This window comes from Schistocerca nitens, chromosome 3 (assembly GCF_023898315.1).
Source record: "Schistocerca nitens isolate TAMUIC-IGC-003100 chromosome 3, iqSchNite1.1, whole genome shotgun sequence".
Taxonomy (NCBI): domain Eukaryota; kingdom Metazoa; phylum Arthropoda; class Insecta; order Orthoptera; family Acrididae; genus Schistocerca; species Schistocerca nitens.
The window spans coordinates 290,448,881-290,472,972 of record NC_064616.1 but is presented as its reverse complement, the minus strand read 5'-3'; the positions used below and the strand labels follow the sequence as shown (position 1 = coordinate 290,472,972).

Below are 24,092 nucleotides of genomic sequence, written 5' to 3'. Positions count from 1 at the left end.
AATCTGCTGTACTAGTTTTGATTAGAAATAAACAAAATGAAAGTGATTAACAAATATTACAAGATTTTACAAGATATTCCATTCGTGCGCAAAAAGTTACTGATTTTGATGTTAAAATGCCAGTGGCTAACATTTTCGAGGTAGGAACTTGTCACACACATAAAATAGACAAAAAAGAAACAAAAAAACTCATCCAAGAAATTTGTGCAGAGGTCTAAGAATATGATTCAAGATTAGCCAGTCTTTAAATAAATGTCATTTCTTAAGTAAAAGAAATTAAAGGAATTCTCTTAGTTCTCTGGTGGAGGACCTCAATTTTTGTTATTGCTTGGAGTCAAAACAACAAAGGATTGCATCGTCCGGAAATAGATGAAGAGGGCTGGTCAGATTGTCACTTAAATTATTTACATAGCGGAAAAAATGCTATGTAATACTAAATATTTCTGAAGGATAAAATGCGCTGTAAGGTCCTCAAAAAGTCGATGGAGTATACAGGTTGACTCTTACACTGAAGATTACAGCAACCAGCCACTTTTTACAATGCTATTTGTTTTGGTTGTAAGGCACCACCACCCAAAGGAAGTTTCTTCAAGTGGGGAAACAAAACATGAATTGCAATGTAAAACGTGAAATAGCCGTCTGAAGATGAACCTATCGGTTCAGAACTTTAACAGTGCTGTTTAAATAAGTAAATAGCATTATAAAATGAAAAGTGGCTGGTTGCTGTAATCTTCTGTGTAAGAGTCAACCTATATTTTGTACTCAGCCACGGGCTCAAAATGTCAGATTTTGACAAAATAGCAAAGTCGATACAGACTGAAACGAAGAAATTGGGCAAGAAAGTCATTATAATCGTTCTTATTGAGATTGTTATTTCTTTGAAGTCACATATTATAGTGTCTGTGTGGTACTGCGAAAGCACTTGTCTCACTGAATCCTTACAAAGAAAGCACGAAACATTTCAGTTAAGTTATAGAATACAAAGTACATATTACGATACTATGCGAAAGTGTGTTTGAAAGCAGCTATACATGCTCATACATAACACCAGTGCAACTACAGTAGTGAAAACAGTGACATGTTTCACAGGCTAACGTACCTTTGCTCTGCTAAGACTCCGATTTGCAGGTGAGGCACCTGGAGCATCCAGGTCACCCATTAGATATTCGGAAACCCTGTAACGTAGCACCAGCTTTAGGCTTCTTCAACATCAACTTACAACATCAAAATGTAAAATCGAGGATTATTATATAAAATCTATAGCGGTAAGCAAAGCAGTGGTTTATTAAAAACTTTTACATACCGACTGCTGAATGCTAGGGCCAACTGATCAATGCACTCGAAGAATTCTTTGGGCTCTGAGTTGTTACTTTCGAAGTCAAAACCTGTACAAACAGAAAAAGATACTTAGAGTAACACCTGTAGTAATAGTAACAATAAAACGGTAATTATTATCTCTCTTCTATACCTATACTACTAATAAAACTGTAAAACTGTCATGCCTGTCTGTCTGTTTGAACACAGTTATCTCCAAAACTGCTGGAATAATTTTCATGGGGGTCTTCATAGGTAACTTGAGTGTAGTTTGGGGCAACATATAGGCTTTATTTCATCAAACTAAGAGAAAGAAAAAATATATCGTAATTTAAAGTTTTATCTAAAATCGTCTACTCAGCTTAGAATTTTGGACATTTAATCATCATGGCTTAGTGTACCAAGGGGCCATAGATGATGCTGCTAGTTTCGTAGTAAACTAAAACCCAGCAGATTAACTCAGTGACAGATGTGTTTTCAGAAGTTTACGTCAGTGACAGAATTAAGTAGTACAATATTATCTTTATGAATACGAACTATCATTGAATTTACTTGGCTAGGATATACAGGCTACTGATTTAACTTTATGTACTAAGTGAACTACCTAGTATGCGAATAAGTGCCAAAAAATCGATTGTCTTGAAAAATTCTCTGTAGTTTTCTGAACAAGAGCAAGGGTACCGATAAAATCCCCAAAATTACAGGAATTTAAAAGTGTATGCCGCATGATGACACCTCCATGTCACACTGACAGCTCTGTTAGAAACAGAAGATTGTTCTCACTCGTTTGTTTTTTTATGAATTTTTAGTCTCTAATCTCTTAGTGACACAAGATTTTACGCGGTAAGGCTCAAAAGCCAAATTAAAGTTTTAATAACTGTGTATGAGAACTGTAACGGGACATCCTCCTCTAGCATTACTTTTCCTCGACAGTAGTTGTCGATACCAGTATCATATTTCGAATTTTGGACTGGTTAATACTGTATTATCTCAGTCGCTTTGCTGCAAACTTTCATATAATTTTATACGAGTATGCTACATTTAAATCTATAATTTATGAAAAGGAATTACTTTATAAAATATTTTAGTTTCTATGTTATAATCGATGATTACTAGTTCTGAATGTACAGTTAAAATCATTTTTTAGAAATATTTGAAATTACGAATTATTTTTACACTTAAAATCTCTATTATTACGCAATCCTGTACTGCTTACTATGTTTATTTCTGGATTCATTTATGAAATAATAATCGAAATTAATAATGTAACGAAAACTAGTAGGAAATCTGTTGTTAAGAAGCAACCTTCATAAAAAGCTTCGCTTATTAATTACTTGGAGTAGGTATTATTTAATGTGTACGACTGATGGAAGAAGGTATGGGGAGGAGGGGGAGATTACAGAACGGATACCCACACTGTTCTGTTAGGACCAAATACTTTGAAAATAGGTGTGCTGTATGCTCTGCTATATTTCAGTGATGGTGCATTGTCAAAGTTTAAGGTTATGAAAATGATGGGAATGCCTGGTGGACTAAATATGCAAAGAACTTTAACTGCCGTTACCAGCAGGAGTGTCTTCAAAGGCAGAGGAATCAGTGCTAGAAACCACGAAAGAAGCAAGGGTAAGAAGGAAATGTCCAAACAAGAAAAGGGAGGGAGAGCAAGGTGCGTATGAGTATGGACTTAGGGTGCGTTAGTGTTATTCAGAGTAAGTAGAGAATCGAGATTTAACTTTAACTTGAATTTCCCAAAAGTCCAATTTTTTAATGTTCTGGTACACACTGGTTAAAAATTATTGAAGATAGAGATCTAAAATTTTGTGTACTGTCTTGGAACATACTTAACTAAAATGCAGACAACTCTTATGACTTATATTTGAAAACTACAGATTTTTTAAAGAAAAACTACGAGTTCATTATTGAAATTTTTTATTGTCATCAAAAAGTTTCTTGAACCATAATTTATGACAACATCTTTTTGAAAGTCTGCTTTAACACAGTAGTGTAAGGAACTTCCAGTGAAAAAACAAGCTTGTACTTTGTCTTTCTTTTGAGATATATTTACCTATGCTGTACACAAATAATTAATATGCTTTATTTCACGTGCAACAAAAAATGCAGTTCAGAAAAAACTGTAAAACTAAAACCTGTGGCTCTTAGATCACATTGTTCCGTTATATCGGTTAAAAGATGCTAAGCAGTACAAGGCTTACAACTCTTATTTTTTGAACTACATTATTTACAAAACTGATAAATTTTTCAAGATTTCTCCCTGGGTTCACGAACCAGTCTCTTAAAAACTTAACGACATTGCTTTACTTCTTTTAATAGGTTTCATTTATAATCTTTGCTGGGAAAACGAATTTATCATGTTTTCTCTGTGATTTGGATGCCTATTCATTACATTTTGATTTCATTCTGTTTATGAATAAGAAGGCCTAGAGAACAGTAAAGTCTTTCTGAATAGCTAAAAGACTGAGGGCTCGCTTCTGTTAGTGGAGCAAACAAGCTCTTCGCTCATGTCCCCAATCATACTACTTTGCGCCTATCATATGAAGCAACTTTATAAGTCGAAAATATACTCTGCGTGCATGAAGTCTGGGGCACAGCTATAATTAAGTACCCCGACAACGTCCAGTTTCTCAATTGTTGTACAGTACGGGTGGTGAACGGTGGAATGGTGCTTGCTACGCATGTGGTGGTGATGTCCGAAATTCGTGTGGTGTTGAAGTACAAGAACCTACCTCATTAAGTTGTGCGAAACAAGAGCAGTGGCGACACGATTGTAAATTTTTTGAGTGGGACAGACAAAACTGATAATGAATAAATTCACTAACTCATTCACATTATTGTACCCATTCTAATTATTGTAAGATATTAAGATTATAACAGTACCTATCAGTCTCCTGACGTGTAGTTGTAAACTACAAAATCATCATAGAGGAGCGGTTCAGGAAGTATCTACGTGTTCAGAAGTATCTAAAAGGTGCACTTGAATTGTTTCAAAGTATGATTTACTAGCTGACAATGCCTGCAAATGCAAACTGAATATATTCATTACAAGAATCGCAAGCACATTTCTAGGCACATACTGAAAAACAAGTGCAGTCATGAGATATGTAGAGAAATGCAGGGTTTTCAGCGTACATTGTGCTTTGTCCGACTTTGTGTGGGAAAAAATCCTAGGGAGACAGTGTATCGTTGAATTTGGCTACTGGGATTTCAATTGTAATACAAAGGATGAGTTATGTGTGGCACTGGAAAGAAGTTCGAGGAAATAGTTGATGCATTTAGCACTTTCCGCCGTTGCGTTTTTGATTATAGGAACTATATAACACAGTCACAGGCAAATTGATGGAGCATGCTCTTGCACTGACCTTCATCAAGTGGCGCAACGATGTTCTAAGACTATTTTAAAAAGGCGCAGCTATCTCGTCCAGTTCGTCTAAAGCTGATGGGCCTCATACAATGCCTCGGGAACTGCTGAAATATATGATATGAACATAGTCTACGGCGCTGCGTACAGATTTTGTGTCTTACACGAAACACCCCGAGTAATATTTCCATTGGAATCAAGATTACACTAAAATTCGAGTAGTTAATAATGATCTCATATAAGCTGAGAGTTCTAGGGTCCTCGGTGGAAATCATACCACCATTCATCTCGAGTGCTCTTGAGAAAGTTTTAATAATCGAAGCCAAGGCCACTGGACCAGAAACATCGCGAGATATGAACCCAGACCTGTTTCCATAATGATGAAATCCATATCTCTTTCCATCATGCAGTCTTGGCCAATGGGAAGATGAAAAATGCTAGTTAGTAGATATAACTAAGAATTAATTATCTGTAAGGTCCTAGGGATAGGACCTGAGACTCCATTTTTATGTTTTCTGTTTCATATAAAACCTTCAGTAACTACCAGAAGACCCCAGAAGTGGAATCGACTTTTTGAAACCATCTAAAGGTTAACGCAGGTTAAGGTCCCAGGTATCACACACGGATGAACCCATTGCCCCTGATTGGCCCTCGTTTGCGAGTAATCGATGAAAAAAATTTCAAAATTCCGCATGGTCTCTCCAGCTTTTAAAAAGTATTGTTATACAGGCAGGTTACGTTGCGTAATGGTTATGGTGCAGCCCACACATGGTCAAGGTTGTGGTTCCGGATGTCATCAGGTGATCTGAAATTTTTTATTTTTTAATATTTATTGAAATGACTTTGATCATTATTTTTGTTCATTTAATTGTAATTTCTTTTATTTCTGTTCCTTTGACACGTCGTTTCAATCACTGTATTAACTTTTTCATTTGCTCTCATTTTTCTTCATAACACTTTTTCCACTTAGAATCTTCATTCATATTATTTTCATTATGTCTATGTATTAGCTTCCATTTAATTTCTTCCGTTTTCTCATCCTAGGTTTTTCTAATTTAGTTTCAATTTCATTTTACTTTAATCCTTTCTTTTGTTTAATATTTCATCTGCGTTATTTAGTCCAAAGTACGATTCGAATTTCTGTTTCAATTGTATGTATGAAGATTACCATTAAAAAAAAAGTACAGCTTTTAACGAAAAACACATTTTCGACACCATTTCACAGCCAATTATTTCGTCTTAAGTTCTTTTAACAGATAGGTTGGCATTTTCAAATGTTTAAATGTTGCGATAGATAAATAATAAGCCTTAGATTCGCACGCACAAAGATTCCATGTCGAAAGAGAATTACAGGAAGAAAAAATGAGAGCAGTCTAAAAGCTTATACGATGGGTAATACGAGTGATGAGACAAAGACTGCAACTAAAAAATTAGAGTTAAACCAATTAACTCAATAAAAATAATGATCAAACTCATTACGATAAAGATTTAAGAATAAAAAATATCAAACCACCTGACGATTCAAACCCACAACCCTTTTCATGTGTGGACCGTACCTTAACCATTACGCTATCCAGGCAATCTGATTGCAAGGATCAACGCTTGTTTAAATCTGTAGAGAAACATGGACCCACCATGGTGAATGGGTGCTCGGTGTAATATTTGGGTCTTTAACCTACATCACAGCATAGATGGTTTCAAAAGTCGACTCCACCACTGGGGATCTCTCCTTGTACCCGTAAACATAAACACTCACTTTGATCTGCTTGCATTCGTGAAAACTAAAAATCACAACCGGTCAAAATACGTGTGAGAATAGACTTACACATATGCTTGCCATTACTTCATTCGAATTGCTAAATATTTCAGTGCTTTTCTTCTCGTCTGAGGTACACTTCCCACCTCAGGAATCCTCCTACAAAGAAGCTCCTCATAAAATCTTTGTCCATCAATGTTCCTTCCTTGATACCTGTCCACACCCGCGCTTTATAAACACAAAGACAGTCCTTATGTCCTGTTACAAATGCTTTGGTGTGAGCAAAAGATGAGGGTCATTGCCCAAAAGTTGCTGACATCAGCATCATCATTCCCAGAATTCTGACGTGGACAATTGCAGTAGGACAGTAAGACTACGATATCATCGCTCCAGGAATCCTCACATAATCACATTTGAACAACTGCAAGAAATCCTTGTCACTGCCTACAACACCATGCCCCACTCGTCACACAATTAATTTGCGTGTGGTGAAGTTTTACCGCCACCACTGATTGTTGCGGGGAAGCTGTGAGCTGATAGGACCTATAATTCTGTCGCCTTGAGAATAGCTTGCATGTATTTTACATAAAAGTTTGACGACTTAGTACACTGCCGAGAGTTTCAGTCATTTTTATTGTAACTAATATGTATGATATTTGTAAACGCATAACACTGGCACACAAGGTCAGTCCCCCATCCCGCGAGCAATTAAAATGTTTATAATTAGATTTGCCATCTGTCGGTACATCTCAGTCTCATGCGTTCAATTGACGAATTGCTTCCGCTGAGGAAAAGATTTTAACTAATCTATTTGTTATAGACGTCTATTGCAGCTTTCTGCATCAAGTATGGAAAGGCTTGGTAATGGAGGTGCATGTGACTGTAGGTAAATGGAAAATTGTTCAACTAATTATGGCAATGCAGCACAATGGCAGGAAGATGCATTACCTGACCTGGTCCACTAACACACCATGTTGCATTTGCTCGAATTGTATATCCTTCTTGAAATGTCCACCCACACTTCCACCATGCAAAAAGTAGTAACAAGTTGTGCAGTGACAAATAATAGCAATGCATTCCCTGGATGGACCCTCGCAGCAGTTGCTGGAGAGACCTATCAATAAGTAACCAGGAGATGGAATTTTTCCTCAAGTCACAAGAGCCACAACAGTCTGCATCGCAATAGGATATGGTGGTGCTCCACACAACACAGCAGCAGAAGCAACAACCTGCAAGTGGGCGTAGCAGTGAGGGGGAATATTGTACTCTACACTATGTGGTCAAACTTATCCGGACACCTGGCTGAAAATCACTTACAAGTTCGTGGCGCCCTCCATCGGTAATGCTGGAATTGAATATGGGGCCGCGCGGGGTAGCCGCGCCGTCTAAGGGCGTCTTGTCACGGTCCGCGCGGCTCCCTCCGTCGGAGGTTCGAGTCCTCCCTCGGGCATGGGTGTGTGTATTGTTCTTAGCTTAAGTTACATTACGTAGTTCGTAAGCTTAGGGACCGATGACCTCAGCAGTTTGGTCCCATAAGCCCTTACCACAAATTTCCAATTTTCAATATGGTGTTGGCCCACCCTTAGCCTTGATGACAGCTTCCACTCTCCCAAGCATACGTTCAATCGGGTTCTGGAAGGTTTCTTGGGGAATAGCAGCCATTCTTCACGGAGTGCTGCACTGAGGAGAGGTATCGATGTCAGTCGGTGAGGCTTGGCACGAAGTCGGCGTTCCAAATCATCCCAAAGGTGTTCTATAGGATTCAGGTCAGGACTCTGTGCAGGCCAGTCCATTACAGAGACGTTATTGTCGCGTAACCACTCCGCCACAGGCCGAGCATTATGAACAGGTGCTCGATCGTGTTGAGAGATGCAGTCGTCATCCCCGAATTGCTCTCCAACAGTAGGAAGCAAGAAGGTGCTTATAACATGAATGTAGGCCTGTGCTGTGATAGTGCCACTCAAAACAACAAGTGGTAAAAGGCCCCCCATGACAAACACGATCACACCATAACACCACCACCTCCGAATTTTACTGTTGGCACTACACACACTGGCAGATGATGTTCACCGGGCATGCGCCATACTCACACCCTGCCATCGGATCGCCACATTGTGTACCGTGATTCGTCACTCCACACAACGTTTTCCTACTGTTCAGTCGTCCAATGTTTACGCTCCTTACACCAAGCGAGGCGTCGTTTGGCATTTACCGGCGTGATGTGTGGCTCATGAGCAGCCGCTCGACCATGAAATCCAAGTTTTCTCACCTCCCGCCTAACTGTCAGAGTACTTGCAGAGGATTCTGATGCAGTTTGGAATTCCTGTGTGATGGTCTGGATAGATGTCTGCCTTTTACACATTACGACCCTCTTCAACTGTCGGCGGTCTCTGTCAGTCAACAGACGAGGTCGGCCTGTACGCTTTTGTACTGTACGTGTCCCTTCACGTTTCCACTTCACTATCACATGGGAAACAGTATACCTAGGGATGTTTAGGACTGTGGAAATCTCGCGTACAGACGTATGACACAAGTGGCACCCAATCACCCGACCACGTTCAAAGTCCGTAAGTTCTGCGGACCGCCCCTTTCTGCTCTCTCACGATGTCTAATGGTTACTGAGGTCGCTAATATGAAGTATCTGGCAATAGGTGGCAGCACAATGCACCTAACATGAAAAATGTATTTTTTAAGGGTTGCCCGGATACTTTTGATCATATAGTGTAAATATGTGGTACAAATATTTATTTTTATTTTCAACCAAAGCAATCAATAACGTCCCACATACTTGCAATTTATAAAGTGTCAACGGCTAAACTGTCTGTAAGTATGGGAGAGCCTTGCTGATGACGGTAGCATATGTGGTGGATGTAGGGTGTTTCCACTGATAGTTATGACTAATGTTGGGCACACTGCATAATGCTTGTGATGTTATAATACACTCCTGGAAATTGAAATAAGAACACCGTGAATTCATTGTCCCAGGAAGGGGAAACTTTATTGACACATTCCTGGGGTCAGATACATCACATGATCACACTGACAGAACCACAGGCACATAGACACAGGCAACAGAGCATGCACAATGTCGGCACTACTACAGTGTATATCCACCTTTCGCAGCAATGCAGGCTGCTATTCTCCCATGGAGACGATCGTAGAGATGCTGGATGTAGTCCTGTGGAACGGCTTGCCATGCCATTTCCACCTGGCGCCTCAGTTGGTCCAGCGTTCGTGCTGGACGTGCAGACCGCGTGAGACGACGCTTCATCCAGTCCCAAACATGCTCAATGGGGGACAGATCCGGAGATCTTGCTGGCCAGGGTAGTTGACTTACACCTTCTAGAGCACGTTGGGTGGCACGGGATACATGCGGACGTGCATTGTCCTGTTGGAACAGCAAGTTCCCTTGCCGGTCTAGGAATGGTAGAACGATGGGTTCGATGACGGTTTGGATGTACCGTGCACTATTCAGTGTCCCCTCGACGATCACCAGTGGTGTACGGCCAGTGTAGGAGATCGCTCCCCACACCATGATGCCGGGTGTTGGCCCTGTGTGCCTCGGTCGTATGCAGTCCTGATTGTGGCGCTCACCTGCACGGCGCCAAACACGCATACGACCATCATTGGCACCAAGGCAGAAGCGACTCTCATCGCTGAAGACGACACGTCTCCATTCGTCCCTCCATTCACGCCTGTCGCGACACCACTGGAGGCGGGCTGCACGATGTTGGGGCGTGAGCGGACGACGGCCTAACGGTGTGCGGGACCGTAGCCCAGCTTCATGGAGACGGTTGCGAATGGTCCTCGCCGATACCCCAGCAGCAACAGTGTCCCTAATTTGCTGGGAAGTGGCGGTGCGGTCCCCTACGGCACTGCGTAGGATCCTACGGTCTTGGCGTGCATCCGTGCGTCGCTGCGTTCCGGTCCCAGGTCGACGGGCACGTGCACCTTCCGCCGACCACTGGCGACAACATCGATGTACTGTGGAGACCTCACGCCCCACGTGTTGAGCAATTCGGCGGTACGTCCACCCGGCCTCCCGCATGCCCACTATACGCCCTCGCTCAAAGTCCGTCAACTGCACATACGGTTCACGTCCACGCTGTCGCGGCATGCTACCAGTGTTAAAGACTGCGATGGAGCTCCGTATGCCACGGCAAACTGGCTGACACTGACGGCGGCGGTGCACAAATGCTGCGCAGCTAGCGCCATTCGACGGCCAACACCGCGGTTCCTGGTGTGTCCGCTGTGCCGTGCGTGTGATCATTGCTTGTACAGCCCTCTCGCAGTGTCCGGAGCAAGTATGGTGGGTCTGACACACCGGTGTCAATGTGTTCTTTTTTCCATTTCCAGGAGTGTAATAATAATAATAACAATAACTTTAATTGCCATGGCAACATAGCACCGAGTAGACGCCATGCACTGCACGCTCTGTGAATGCACTGCCTTACACTTTGACTCTGAGGTGCTGGGGCTATTGTCAAGTACTTGTTAGCCACTCAGTACGCTGTTCAGTACTCTGCACGTGTAATCATTTCTCGATAACAGACACAGCTGCGACTTCAGCCAGACGTGAACCATGAAATCATCGTGCCACTTCACAGTACACACACAATCCGCCTAGAATACTTCCCTGTCCTAAAAAAAAAAAAAAAATAAAATAAAATAAATAAATAAATAAAAAAAATTAATAAATAAAAAAAATAATCTTGAAATCTGTAACACCAGAGTAATTTTGCATAGTTTCCAGTTAAAAACGTTTAACCAGTCCACCACATAATAAGCATCGTTGACGATGTATACATGCTTAATTAGTTCCAGAATATCTATGATACACCAGTTTCGCGAATTCATGACTATTCAAAGACCCTTCAGTGGTCTTAGCATGTAATATAATGTGGCAATGAGCATCATCGTTCTGCATTTGGTACTGAAGGTTATAATAAAGTTAATCATTTTAATGAAGAAGAACTGGTAGGAGATGTTAGTCAATAAATTTTTTGAAAAATTCGTGAATAGTTTTTAGGGTGTCCCAGAAATGTTGCGACAGACGTCGACGGGTAGTAGAAGATGTCTTGAGGAACAGATTGGCCACAGGAGCTTGTGTCGAAAACCGTCATCCATCGACACTACAGAGCGTCGAAGTTATAGGCGGCTACGACTGTGTTAGCCCACCACTTTGGCAGTAAGCGTTACTTTGTATGCTGATGGACCGCAGGCAGAACGGTTTGCAATGCTGACTAATTGTCACGATCACCATTGGAGAAAATGGAGCTAGCTACTGCGTAGAGAGGCTTTGTATCTTATGAAGGGAATGCAATGCTCTGTTGCCTCAGTGGATGACGGATTTGGAAATGAGTTTCTATACGCAGTTCATTTTTCTCCTCGAACCGTCTAAAATCACCAGTGTTTTTCGGTATACAGAAGAAAAATAAATTCTAGATGGAAACCCAAGTCTGAAACCGTCAGTCACCATGGCGAAAGAGCATCATGTTCATAGGAGACAAGGCATTTCTACACAGCAGCTAGATCCATCTTCTCCACTTGTGATCGTAGCAATCGGTCATGATCAGTGAATAGCAAACCACAATACGAGATTTTCAGCCAATGATCCATCAGCGTCCAAAGTCATGTTTCCTGCTGAAGCGGTGGCCTAGTGGCAGATTTCGGCGGCTACAAGGTGTGCCCTCTGTAGCGTCAATGTATTACATTTCTGGAAACGGGTTCCTATCCTCAATTTATTCCTCAAACACCCTTAACAACCACTCAAAGCTTGCAGCAACATTTCTGCTGCATCCTGTATACAGACGGCAATCGATAAATAGTTCATCCATTCTGACACAATCTTCAATGGTAAGAATGCCGAGATGTATGTCAACATTCCCTGCCGTGAGGCAGTATAAGTATTAGTACTCATGGCGATGTATAAAAATGTAGGTGAAATACAAATATGCCTAATAATTCTTTTTTTCCCTTTCAGGCGAAGTGAAGTCTTTGCTGCAGCAGCTACCTCACGTGAAATTAATGTTGTTGAGTCTAACCTCTAGTTTGATCCTCAGTGACTATAAGTGTGTCACTGTCGATATATCGAACCAGAAGTTCTACCCGATTGTGCTATTCAATACCCCTCAATTTAGTGACATCAAAATAATACACTCCTGGAAATTGAAATAAGAACACCGTGAATTCATTGTCCCAGGAAGGGGAAACTTTATTGACACATTCCTGGGGTCAGATACATCACATGATCACACTGACAGAACCACAGGCACATAGACACAGGCAACAGAGCATGCACAATGTCGGCACTACTACAGTGTATATCCACCTTTCGCAACAATGCAGGCTGCTATTCTCCCATGGAGACGATCGTAGAGATGCTGGATGTAGTCCTGTGGAACGGCTTGCCATGCCATTTCCACCTGGCGCCTCAGTTGGACCAGCGTTCGTGCCGGACGTGCAGACCGCGTGAGACGACGCTTCATCCAGTCCAAAACATGCTCAATGGGGGACAGATCCGGAGATCTTGCTGGCCAGGGTAGGTGACTTACACCTTCTAGAGCACGTTGGGTGGCACGGGATACATGCGGACGTGCGTTGTCCTGTTGGAACAGCAAGTTCCCTTGCCGGTCTAGGAATGGTAGAACGATGGGTTCGATGACGGTTTGGATGTACCGTGCACTATTCAGTGTCCCCTCGACGATCACCAGTGGTGTACGGCCAGTGTAGGAGATCGCTCCCCACACCATGATGCCGGGTGTTGGCCCTGTGTGCCTCGGTCGTATGCAGTCCTGATTGTGGCGCTCACCTGCACGGCGCCAAACACGCATACGACCATCATTGGCACCAAGGCAGAAGCGACTCTCATCGCTGAAGACGACACGTCTCCATTCGTCCCTCCATTCACGCCTGTCGCGACACCACTGGAGGCGGGCTGCACGATGTTGGGGCGTGAGCGGAAGACGGCCTAACGGTGTGCGGGACCGTAGCCCAGCTTCATGGAGACGGTTGCGAATGGTCCTCGCCGACACCCCAGGAGCAACAGTGTCCCTAATTTGCTGGGAAGTGGCGGTGCGGTCCCCTACGGCACTGCGTAGGATCCTACGGTCTTGGCGCGCATCCGTGCGTCGCTGCGGTCCGGTCCCAGGTCGACGGGCACGTGCACCTTCCGCCGACCACTGGCGACAACATCGATGTACTGTGGAGACCTCACGCCCCACGTGTTGAGCAATTCGGCGGTACGTCCACCCGGCCTCCCGCATGCCCACTATACGCCCTCGCTCAAAGTCCGTCAACTGCACATACGGTTCACGTCCACGCTGTCGCGGCATGCTACCAGTGTTAAAGACTGCGATGGAGCTCCGTATGCCACGGCAAACTGGCTGACACTGACGGCGGCGGTGCACAAATGCTGCGCAGCTAGCGCCATTCGACGGCCAACACCGCGGTTCCTGGTGTGTCCGCTGTGCCGTGCGTGTGATCATTTCTTGTACAGCCCTCTCGCAGTGTCCGGAGCAAGTATGGTGGGTCTGACACACCGGTGTCAATGTGTTCTTTTTTCCATTTCCAGGAGTGTATTATTCATACATTATTTCGATTATGTAATGAGTCAGTGCAGTGCAATACAACATGACATAGAGTGTTGACTAAGTTGGCAGCAGTATGTTTATCGATTATATGAGACATTGTGGATAATATGCTGCAGTTAGTTCGCTAAACTCTACACCCATCAGAAGAAACCATAGCTCAACTCTACGACTCATGTTGTTCATGGTTGTGGGCGGAAATACATGAATCAACTTTGCCGAACTTAGGCTCAGATCTACAATCTCATTCAAGTATGGTTACATATCCAGCTATGCGTAAGACTTTCTAAATGAAAAAAGCTAAGTGCTACATGAGTGTTATTTATTCCTGTATCAAACACATATGTACTAATGTAAATGAGCAGTTGTCGCCATGACCGAGTAGACGAAGCAATATTATTACAAGGATCTTGTAGTGGGCAACTGGTCGTGCTATGATACCGGAAACCTGTAGAAGAAGAGGAATGGGGCAGTACTTCCTGACAAAATATGTGCTTTGATTGTCAAGCTACCTGATGGTGGGAAGACTATTCATTTCCTGTCACTGTTAACATACACTGAGTGGATTCGCTGCTAGCACGTATGTATACATTTTCAAAAGCCATACTTGATGTCAAAGGTCAATTATTACAGGAAATTTGGAATGGGATCGTACTGATAACCTGCAAGACAATCGGAAAAAGCAGTGGTGTTCTTCCACCTGAGAAAGGAAAATCGAACAGTGTATTCACCTTTCATGGCATCGTAGTGGAAAATACAGGATCCGATAAGCAAATGTTTTTTCCGCCATCATATTACAGCCGATATCTTTTATTTGAGACAGACAAAATCAGGGATTCCAAACGGCTGCTAAGCGATAATGTGTACCTGTTAGTGCCTTCAAGCAGGACGGCAAAAATTTAAAACGTATTTACCAAGCGTAAGTAGAAACCGACATGACGTTCAAACAGTTTATTAGCAAATGCGCTGATTACTGGAATAATGTGATATATGGCTACTTTGTTACGGATTAAGTGAGGAAATTGAATGACAGTCGATATAAACGAAACATTCGGCAGTTTCTCCATAAAAGTTAGTGAACCAATATGCAACTGCATCAGTATACTCTAGATTCTGGACAAATTTGCTCATGTTTTGAACGCTTGTTCCGAGAGTGCAAAACACATGTGTCAACATGTTCCTAGAAGAATCGAGGCAACCCACGCAAAAATAAAAGGAATCGGAAAATATCGAAGAGCCAGTAGCTAGAAAAAATGAGATGTGCAAGGATCAACTTGAAGAAGTGAATGCAATAATATTGAATGTGCTTAGATTTATCCAGACAATACCTAAGGAAGTAGCATCATCTTACCACCAATAGTCTCAGAATGTATATAAGTTACATGCCATGACAAAACTGACTTAGTATGCAAAATATTGTCGACCACAAAGCGTAAAGTTATTGAAGTGTTGCATTCTGTTTTATGGAAATTACGATTCTTTAAATTAGGGCACCTGCGATAAGATCATCATCAGAAACGTTTAAACCAGTAACTGAAAGTCTGAAAAGACTTTCTCACGCTATGGATGCTGTGGAAAAGAAGAACAAGAAGAAGAAGAAGAAAAGAAACAGGAGAGGAATAAGGATTTACTACCGTTGTTATGAACTGTCACAGTGATAGTGAGTTAGACAGAAGAATGTGGGGGCAGCAGGAAGATACCGTATACGTTAGGTAATCACCCTATATGTTTAACGAAAAATGCAGTAGAAGTTGGAAGTAACGAATTTCACCGGGTCTATTAGAGCTAGTATCCCTAAAAATTTCAAGCGTCCCGAGCGAAATAAAAGCCTATGGTGAAATATGCATGTGTAACTAATGTTCGCAGGAAAAGCAACACCTCATAAGGATGAATGAAAGGCATAAGCAGTAACAAATGCAGGAATATAATTAATCCCACATTAGGATATGAACAATCTACCTCTGGAGTATTTATATAAAATAAGAAAAAATACACACCATGAAGAAATTATCCGAACTGAGTGACATCCGTAAATCTGATGTGCATGTACAAATAAACAAACGATTACAATTTCAGAAAAATTGGATGATTTGTTCAAGATTTGTTCAAGAGATAGAGCTTCGTAAACTAAGCCAGTCAATAATGTGTTGGTCCACCTCTGGTCCTTACGCAAACAGTTATTCAGTTTGGCACTGATTAATATATTTGTTGGATGTCTTTCGTTGGGATAACGTGAAAAATTCTGTTCCACTGGCATGCTGGATTGTTGAAAACCTGATCTGGTTGTTTGGCCCTACCGATAGTGCTCAATGCGTTCACAACTTCGGAGAGATCTGGTGACCTTTCTGGCCAACATAGGGTTTGGCAAACATGAGGAGAAGCAGTGGCAACTCTCGTTGTGTGTGGGCAGGCATTATCTTGCTGAAATGTATGCCAAGCTTGCCTCGCCCTGAAGGGCAACAAGATGCGGCATAGAATTTCGTCAACATACTGCTGTGCCGTAAAGGTACAGTGGATGAAAATCAAAGGAGTCTTGTTAGGAAAACAAATGGTACCCCAAACTGTCACTCATGTCCGTCAGTCCGTGTGGCGGGCGACAGGCAGATCGATTCCCCCCCCCCCCCCCCCCTCCGTCTAGGGCGTCTCCAGAGGCTTCTGCGCTGGTCGTTGGAGTACAGTTCGAAGTGGGACACTACAGCAGTCAATAAGATTCGAGGCCAAAAACGTGCCTGGAGCCGTCTCGGACAGCGGCAGTATACCAACATAGTTTTCGTCCATTATATGGCGCGACAACCTGCATTGATGATCTTGGGTGCTGTTTCTCTACATATCAGAACCCCTTTGGTTGTCAACCGGAGCATCTTACAGCACAGCAGTATGTCAACGATATTCTATTTCTTGTTTTATTGTCTCTCGTGGTAAGAGATCCTGGGCTTACATTTCAGCAAGATAATGCCCACTTGCACACAGAAAGAGTTTCTACTGATTGTGTTCATGCTTGCCAAACCTTACCTTCGCCACCAAGGTCTCCAGACTCTCCCCATATTAGAACTTTTGGAGCAGTATAGACAGGGCCCTGCAACTAACTCGGGATTTTCATGAACTAAAGCAGCAATTGGACAAAATTTGGCTTGATATCTCTCTAGGACATCCAACAACTTTATCATTCAATGCCAAGTTGAATAACTGCTTGCATAAGGACGAGAGGTGTACCAACATATTGTTGATTTGCTCAGTTTGTGAAGCTCTTTCTCTTGAATAAATCATTCAATTTTTCTGAAATTGTAGTCATGTGCTTGTTTGCACATCAGCGTCACATCTTCCAATATCGCTGGCCGGGGTGACCGAGCCGTTCTAGGCGCTACAGTCTGGAACCGCGCGACCGCTACGGTCGCAGGTTCGAATCCTGCCTCGGGCATGGATGTGTGTGATGTCTTAGGTTAGTAAGGTTTAGGTAGTTCTAAGTTCTAGGGGACTGATGACCTCCGAAGTTAAGTCCCATAGTGCTCAGAGCCATTTGAACCTTCCAATATCCATCCCATTCAGATAACTCCTTCGGGGTGCAGTGTTTTTTGTTACTTAGAGTATATTATGATGACACGAACGAAACTATAGAGCAGTTATGACTACTCATCACATCAGCTGCCGCAACGAATATAGATCACACGAACAAAAGCATATCAATCGCGTCAGATTGTCAAGAAAGATATATGAAGTTATATTTATGGAGACAATTGGTCATGAGGTCGACAGGCAAGTATGTAAAATATTCCCAAGCAGATATGTCATAATACGCAGACTGGATGATTTACAGCAGTCTGATATCATAGACACATGAGAATAATGATGATCAAATAAAGGTTTCAGGCACATTTAATGATCATAGAATCGTATTCCCAATTCGCATGATCTGCCTGTGAAGGTGAGTATGAGGAAGGATGTTGCGCAGACACTGAACAACTGCTGCAGACTGGAATGAATAAGTGACCCGACAACCTCCAAAACCGACCATGGATGTGAATTTTGTAATATGAATTTCAAAGTGGTAGTGGAAGGATATATGCCAACGGCCTTGCCGCAGTGGTAACACCGGTTCCCGTCGGCGTGGGCTAGTACTTGGGTGTGTGACCATCGGGTGTGCCAAGCGCTGTTGGCAAGGGGGTGCTCTGCCCTTGTGAGGCCAACTAAGGAGCTACGAGGGTTGTTTTTTAAGTAAGGGCCGTTCGCGCGTATGGTCCCGTAGTTCGCGCGGACGCCGCAACAAGCCACCGCGCCACTTGCCGGCATCCTTCCCGTTCACACTGATGCAAGTTGCAGCTCTGTAGCTGACGTGTACGCATCGCTGTGCTACTTTTATAATGTTTACGATTATTGAATCGCCCGCCGCGTGTGAGATACGGTCAGTGATACGTTTTTTGACCGCGAGAAGCCTATCAGCTGCAGAAATTCATCGTCAGTTAACAGAAGTTTATGGCTCGAATGCAATGAGTGAAGGTAAAGTGCGTCAATGGGTTAGAGAGTTTAAAAATGGCCGTCAAAGCGTCCATGACGAAGAACGCTCAGGCCGGCCCTCTGTGATCACTGATGATTTGGTGGCTGCAGTCGAAACAAAGACAGAGGACAGAAGATCCACAATTTCCACTCTTTCTTTGGAATTTCCACAAGTTTCAAGATAGGTTTTGTACAAAATTGTGTCTGAAAACCTGAACTTTAAGAAACTGTGTTCTCGGTGGGTACCCAGACTCCTCACAGAGGACCACAAAGGGAAGAGATTTGCCACTTCATTGGACTTTTTGATTCGTTACGAGGAAGAAGGGGGTGACATGTTGAGTCAAATTGTCACTGGAGATGAAACATGGGTATCCCATATCACTCCCGAAAGCAAGCGACAATCGATGGAATGGCGACACACAACCTCACCCGTCAAGGTCAAAGACAAACAGACGATGTCAAAGCGCAAGATTATGGCAACTGTGTTCTGGGACTGGCGCGGTGATTTGCTAGTGGACTTTATGCCACGAGGAACGACAATCAACTCAGATGCCTACTGTGCAACTGTAAAGAAGCTCCGCAGAGCAATTCAAAACAAAAGGCGCGGCATGCTGACAAAAGGAATTTTGCTCCTGCACGATAACGCTAGGCCTCACACCTCTCAAAAGACTCGGGATTTGATCGATTCTTTTGGCTGGGAAGTTTTGGACCATGCACCATACAGCCCCGACCTTGCTCCTAGCGATTTTCACCTTTTCCGGTACCTGAAATACCATCTTGGCGTGCAGCGCTTCAATGACGACGATGAAGTGAAAGCGGCCGTGAACTCTTGGCTGTCGGAGCAGGCGGCCGAATTCTTTGAAGAGGGAATTAAAAACTTAGTTGTACGGTATGACAAGTGCTTAAATAAACAAGGCAACTACGTAGAAAAATAGGTAAAAGTGTGTAGAATCAGAAAATAAAAGTTTTTTTTACAAAAGTATTTGTATCTTTTTTTAAAAATAAAAACGGCCTTTACTTAAAAAACAACCCTCGTATTTGATTGAGAAGTAGCGGCTCCGGTCTCGTTAACTGATATACGGCCGGGAGAGCGGTGTGTGAGCACATGGCCCTCCATATCCGCAGCCAGTGACGCCTGTAGGCTGAGGATGACACGGCGGCCGGTCGGTACCGTTGAGCCTTCATGGCCTATTCGGGCGGAGTTAGTGGAAGGATATGGAATAAACCACTAATCAACATTCTCCAATTTGAAAGCTAGTAAATGTTCAAATTTGTGTGTGAAATCTTATGGGACTTAACTGCTAAGGTCATCAGTCTCTTAGCTTACACGCTACTTAACCTAAATTATCCTAAGGACAACCACAGCGGTGGTCTCGCGGTTCTAGGCGCGCAGTCCGGAACCGCGCGACTGCTACGGTCGCAGGTTCGAATCCTGCCTCGGGCATGGATGTGTGTGATGTCCTTAGGTTAGTTAGGTTTAACTCGTTCTAAGTTCTAGGGGACTGATGACCTAAGATGTTAAGTCCCATAGTGCTCAGAGCCATTTTTGACAAGCACATGCACCCATGCCCGAGGGAGGACTCGAACCTCCGCCGGGACCAGCCGCACAGTCTATGACTGCAGCGCCTTAGACCGCTCGGCTAGAAAGCTAGTACGGCTGAACAGTTGAACAGAATACCATTTTTATCTTTGAGGACTTACAAATTGCTAGATATTCTATCAAAAATAGTTGGTGACTGTAATGGAACTACTCATCATACAATTAATATGAAGTCTATTGATTTTTATGATAATGGTCTTCTTAATATAGTATAGAGTCCTATTACGATTGTGGATCCACACAAGCAGAAGGTCGACATGTCTGATTTGGTGCTTATTTCGATGTAAAAGATTGTGTTTGAGAAGTCTTACTTGACGAATTGGTCAGTGGAAATATGTATAGGTTTCAAAGTGCTGCGTACAGTCCTGTGGACTTACATATTAAAGGACACTTATGGTGAAGAAACTGCAGTTTCTACACGGGGGAATTACAGAAGAACTCTGGACCAGATATGTTTCTCATACATCAGGATATAAGACGCTGAGGGAGCAAGGCATTAGTGAAACTCCTCGGCTTCCCATTAAAGCACAACAGCTGGATGAATGCTTACAATTTGCTATACAATAGGAGATACAAATCTCAAACTCAGTCATGTTTTTCGAATATCTAGCTAATAATGGAGTGTGACGAGGGCCTCCCGTCGGGTAGACCGCTCGCCTGGTGCAAGTCTTTCGATTTGACGCCATTTCGGCGACTTGCGCGTCGATGGGGATGAAATGATGATGATTAGGACAACACAACACCCAGTCCCTCAGCGGAGAAAATCTCCGACCCAGACAGGAATCGAACCCGGGCCCTTAGGATTGACAGTCTGTCGCGCTGACCACACAGCTACCGTGGGCAGTCCTGTAATGTTGCAAAGCGATATAAAATGGAACGAGTATGAGAAGACTGTGGGAGAGAAGACGAATAGTCAAATCTGGTTTGTGGAAACAGTTTTGGGAATGTGTGATTGATCTGTATGGGAGATCATATATAGGACGCTAGTGCGACTTCGTCTTTAGTACTGCTCCAGGTCAGATTAAAGGAAGACAACGTGCAAGTATTATGAAGATGCAAATACTCTTCTCGGGTTTGCTGCCGGATCGTATTGTGTAATTCGCACTGCAAGTGCTCGACATCATCAGGTGGTGGTAGCTGCTGATGCCACTGTAGAAAGGCGCGACTGAAAATAATCGCGCGGCGGCGTCGAAATTTATCATGCCGGGAGAAGGAATACGCGTGCGCCGGAAAACGCACGTAGTTGGAAGAAAGCGGCGCTCCTGGTGCTCCCTACTGGGAGCCGCGGAAGGCCCATCCGTTCGTGCGCTATGGGCAATGGCTGTGCTGCCAGACGCTCCTGCGGTTAAAGGCTGATTTAAATCTCAGTAGCGCGTTGCGTCACGTGATGAATCGGAAGTTCTTGTTTTCCCTGTTTTCATTTAATGGCAGCCAGTGCAGGATTCCAGGCGGCGCTTAGTTGAAAACTTGCATCCCTGTAGATAAGATGGTCCGCCGTACGGATATGTATGGCCTCCTTAACAACACAGTCACAGAAAGATGACGATGGTGTTCGACGCAGGCCTCAAGTTGTTATCATTCTGCGCAACGCGGCAGTGTCCTACGCTCTTTGGTGCATAGAGCACATGTAGTCTCAAATGCCGACAGTCTACCTGGTCAGCTACAACACCTGAAAACGGTGTTCCAACAGAATGGCTATTCCGATAGGCAGATACACCATGCATCCGTTCTAAGTAAACTAGAAGCAGGGATGTAAATGAAAATGTGGAGGCACCCACTGTAACAGAGTTCTTGCCATATTTTGGCGGCATGTCTTCGAGAATAGAAAGTATCCTCATAAAGCACGACGTCATGTGTAATTTTCGCGCACCAGCAAAATTGAGCAATTAATTGTGCTCGTCTCGCGTCTGCCCTGCCCCTTCCCCCCTTATGAGTTCTCTCCCTCCTTTGGTTCCCCCCCTTTCGTTTTTCCTCTCCTCCCTCCTTGTTCCCCCGCCCCCATCTGTCCAGGTCCCACCCCCCATCTGCCCTTGGCTATGGTGTGTCATCTTTGTGCCAACATTTTAGTGCAGCGTTTACAGTGATTGTTCAGTGTTGTGTGTCTTGTCCGAAGTGTTGCGAACGGACATCGTACTGTCTCTGGGTGTGATTTTTGTATCTCTTGCGAACACAAACCAGACTGTCACCATGTTTTTTTAATTGTCTGTCTACTATGTTACCTGTCTGCTTCCTGTGTATTTTGTTAGCTTTGCCGAAACCTTTTCCACCGTTTTACAATTTAAGTCAACATTTTATCACCTGCTTTTATTGTTTCTTATCTACCTCTTACGTTTTAAAAAGACTGTAGGCTGCAGAGCAGCGTAATAAGCTGCTGCCAGCCCGCCCTCTTCGGGGGGAATCGAAATTCAATAAAGGAAAAAAAATGGTAACAGGGAATATCTTTTTTTAGGGGGAAACGCTATGGAGAAAGTTTAGAGAACCGCCATTTCAAGGTGGCTGCAGGACGAATCTGCTGCTGACATACATTTTGCTAAAGGCCCATGAAGAAAGAATAGAAGAAATTAGGGTCATGTGGAGGTATAAAGACAACCATTTTTCGATCGCTCTGTTTTCTAATAGAAAGGGAAGGAAAATAACTAGTAGTGGTAGAGGGTATCCTTCGCCAAGCACTGCATAGTGCCTTGCAGAGTATGTATGTAGATGTAGATGCAGAATCAACGCAGTAGCGTAGCAAGAGTGCTGGGAAAGCGATCCGCAGAGGTGCCGATGGTATTTTCCATAACCTACCAGTTCAACTTCATATCCCCAGATATAACTTCTGTGGTCATCGAGCAAAGCCGAAGAAGAGTCTAGAACATGATGATAATGGAATTAAGGTACTAGACAATACATGCAATGAGCAAAATATTGATTTTGCAGCAAATAAAGATCATCACATTTCGGGCTGAATATTAGTTGATAAAGTCAAGCAGATACATCGAAGAAAGGATACTGGTACAGGACAACATTTTGCTGAATTCACAGTCTCTAAGGCAATGCTTACTTAACTTAGATTGGGTGATGGAATAAATTTCTGGGAAATTATGAATGCAGCTTGTCGTATAGTGAAGGAAAAGAAAAAAGACCTATGGAATGTTTGCAGCCAATCAACAGTTGCAGTGGGGAAAGGTGAACTGAGGCAGGAAGGAGAATGAATGGATCGGAGGTTCGAATCCTGCCTCGGGCATGGATGTGTGTGATGTCCTTAGGTTAGTTAGGTTTAAGTAGTTCTAAGTTCTAGGGGACTGATGACTTCAGCAGTTATGTCCCATAGTGCTCAGAGCCATTTGAACCATTTTGAGGGTTAATGTTATGTGTTGAAACGCCTGAGGTTCTGACAGTACCTGAGACAGCTAGTGGAATAATTCAGTTTCTAATTCCTGCGTTTGCCAGACCGTCAGCCACTGGTTCGTTAGCAGGAGGAACTGTCACCATAACTCAAGTAACAAAGAATCAAGCTGCGGGCCTATGGGGTATCGTCTCAGTTGTGCGACAGGATTCGTGATTTCCTGTCAGGAAGGTCGCAGTTCGTAGTAATAGACGGCAGATCATCGAGTAAAACTGAAGTGATATCAGGTGTTCCCCAGGGAAGCTTCCTGGGACCTCTGCTGTTCCTCATCTATATAAATGACCTAGATTCCACAACGAAACATTGCCTCGAAATTTGGTAGAAAATCCGAAGAAATTCTGGTCGTATGTAAAGTACACAAGCGGCAAGACGCAGTCAATACCTTCGCTGCGCAGTGCCGATGGTACTGTTACCGACGACTGGGCCGCTAAAGCGGAGTTATGGAACGCAGTTTCCCGAAATTCCTTCACCAGGGAAGACGAATGGAATATTCCAGAATTTGAAACACGAACAGCTGCTAGCATGAGTTTCTTAGAAGTAGATACCTTAGGGGTTGCGAAGCAACTCAAAAAATGGTT

The 24,092-nt window shown here is 43.3% G+C and overlaps 1 protein-coding gene across 1 annotated transcript in view; it reads right to left on the bottom strand.

The window, feature by feature from the left end:
• The window catches only part of LOC126249185 (rho GTPase-activating protein 45-like), a 607,616-nt gene that overhangs the window by 155,466 nt on the left and 428,058 nt on the right, over positions 1–24,092 (bottom strand). Inside the window, exons 4-5 of the mRNA XM_049950840.1 lie at positions 1,304–1,385; positions 1,100–1,175 (exon numbers count right to left, since the gene is read on the bottom strand). Of these exons, the coding sequence (XP_049806797.1) occupies positions 1,100–1,175; positions 1,304–1,385 (158 nt within the window). The remainder of the gene's footprint in view (positions 1–1,099; positions 1,176–1,303; positions 1,386–24,092) is intronic.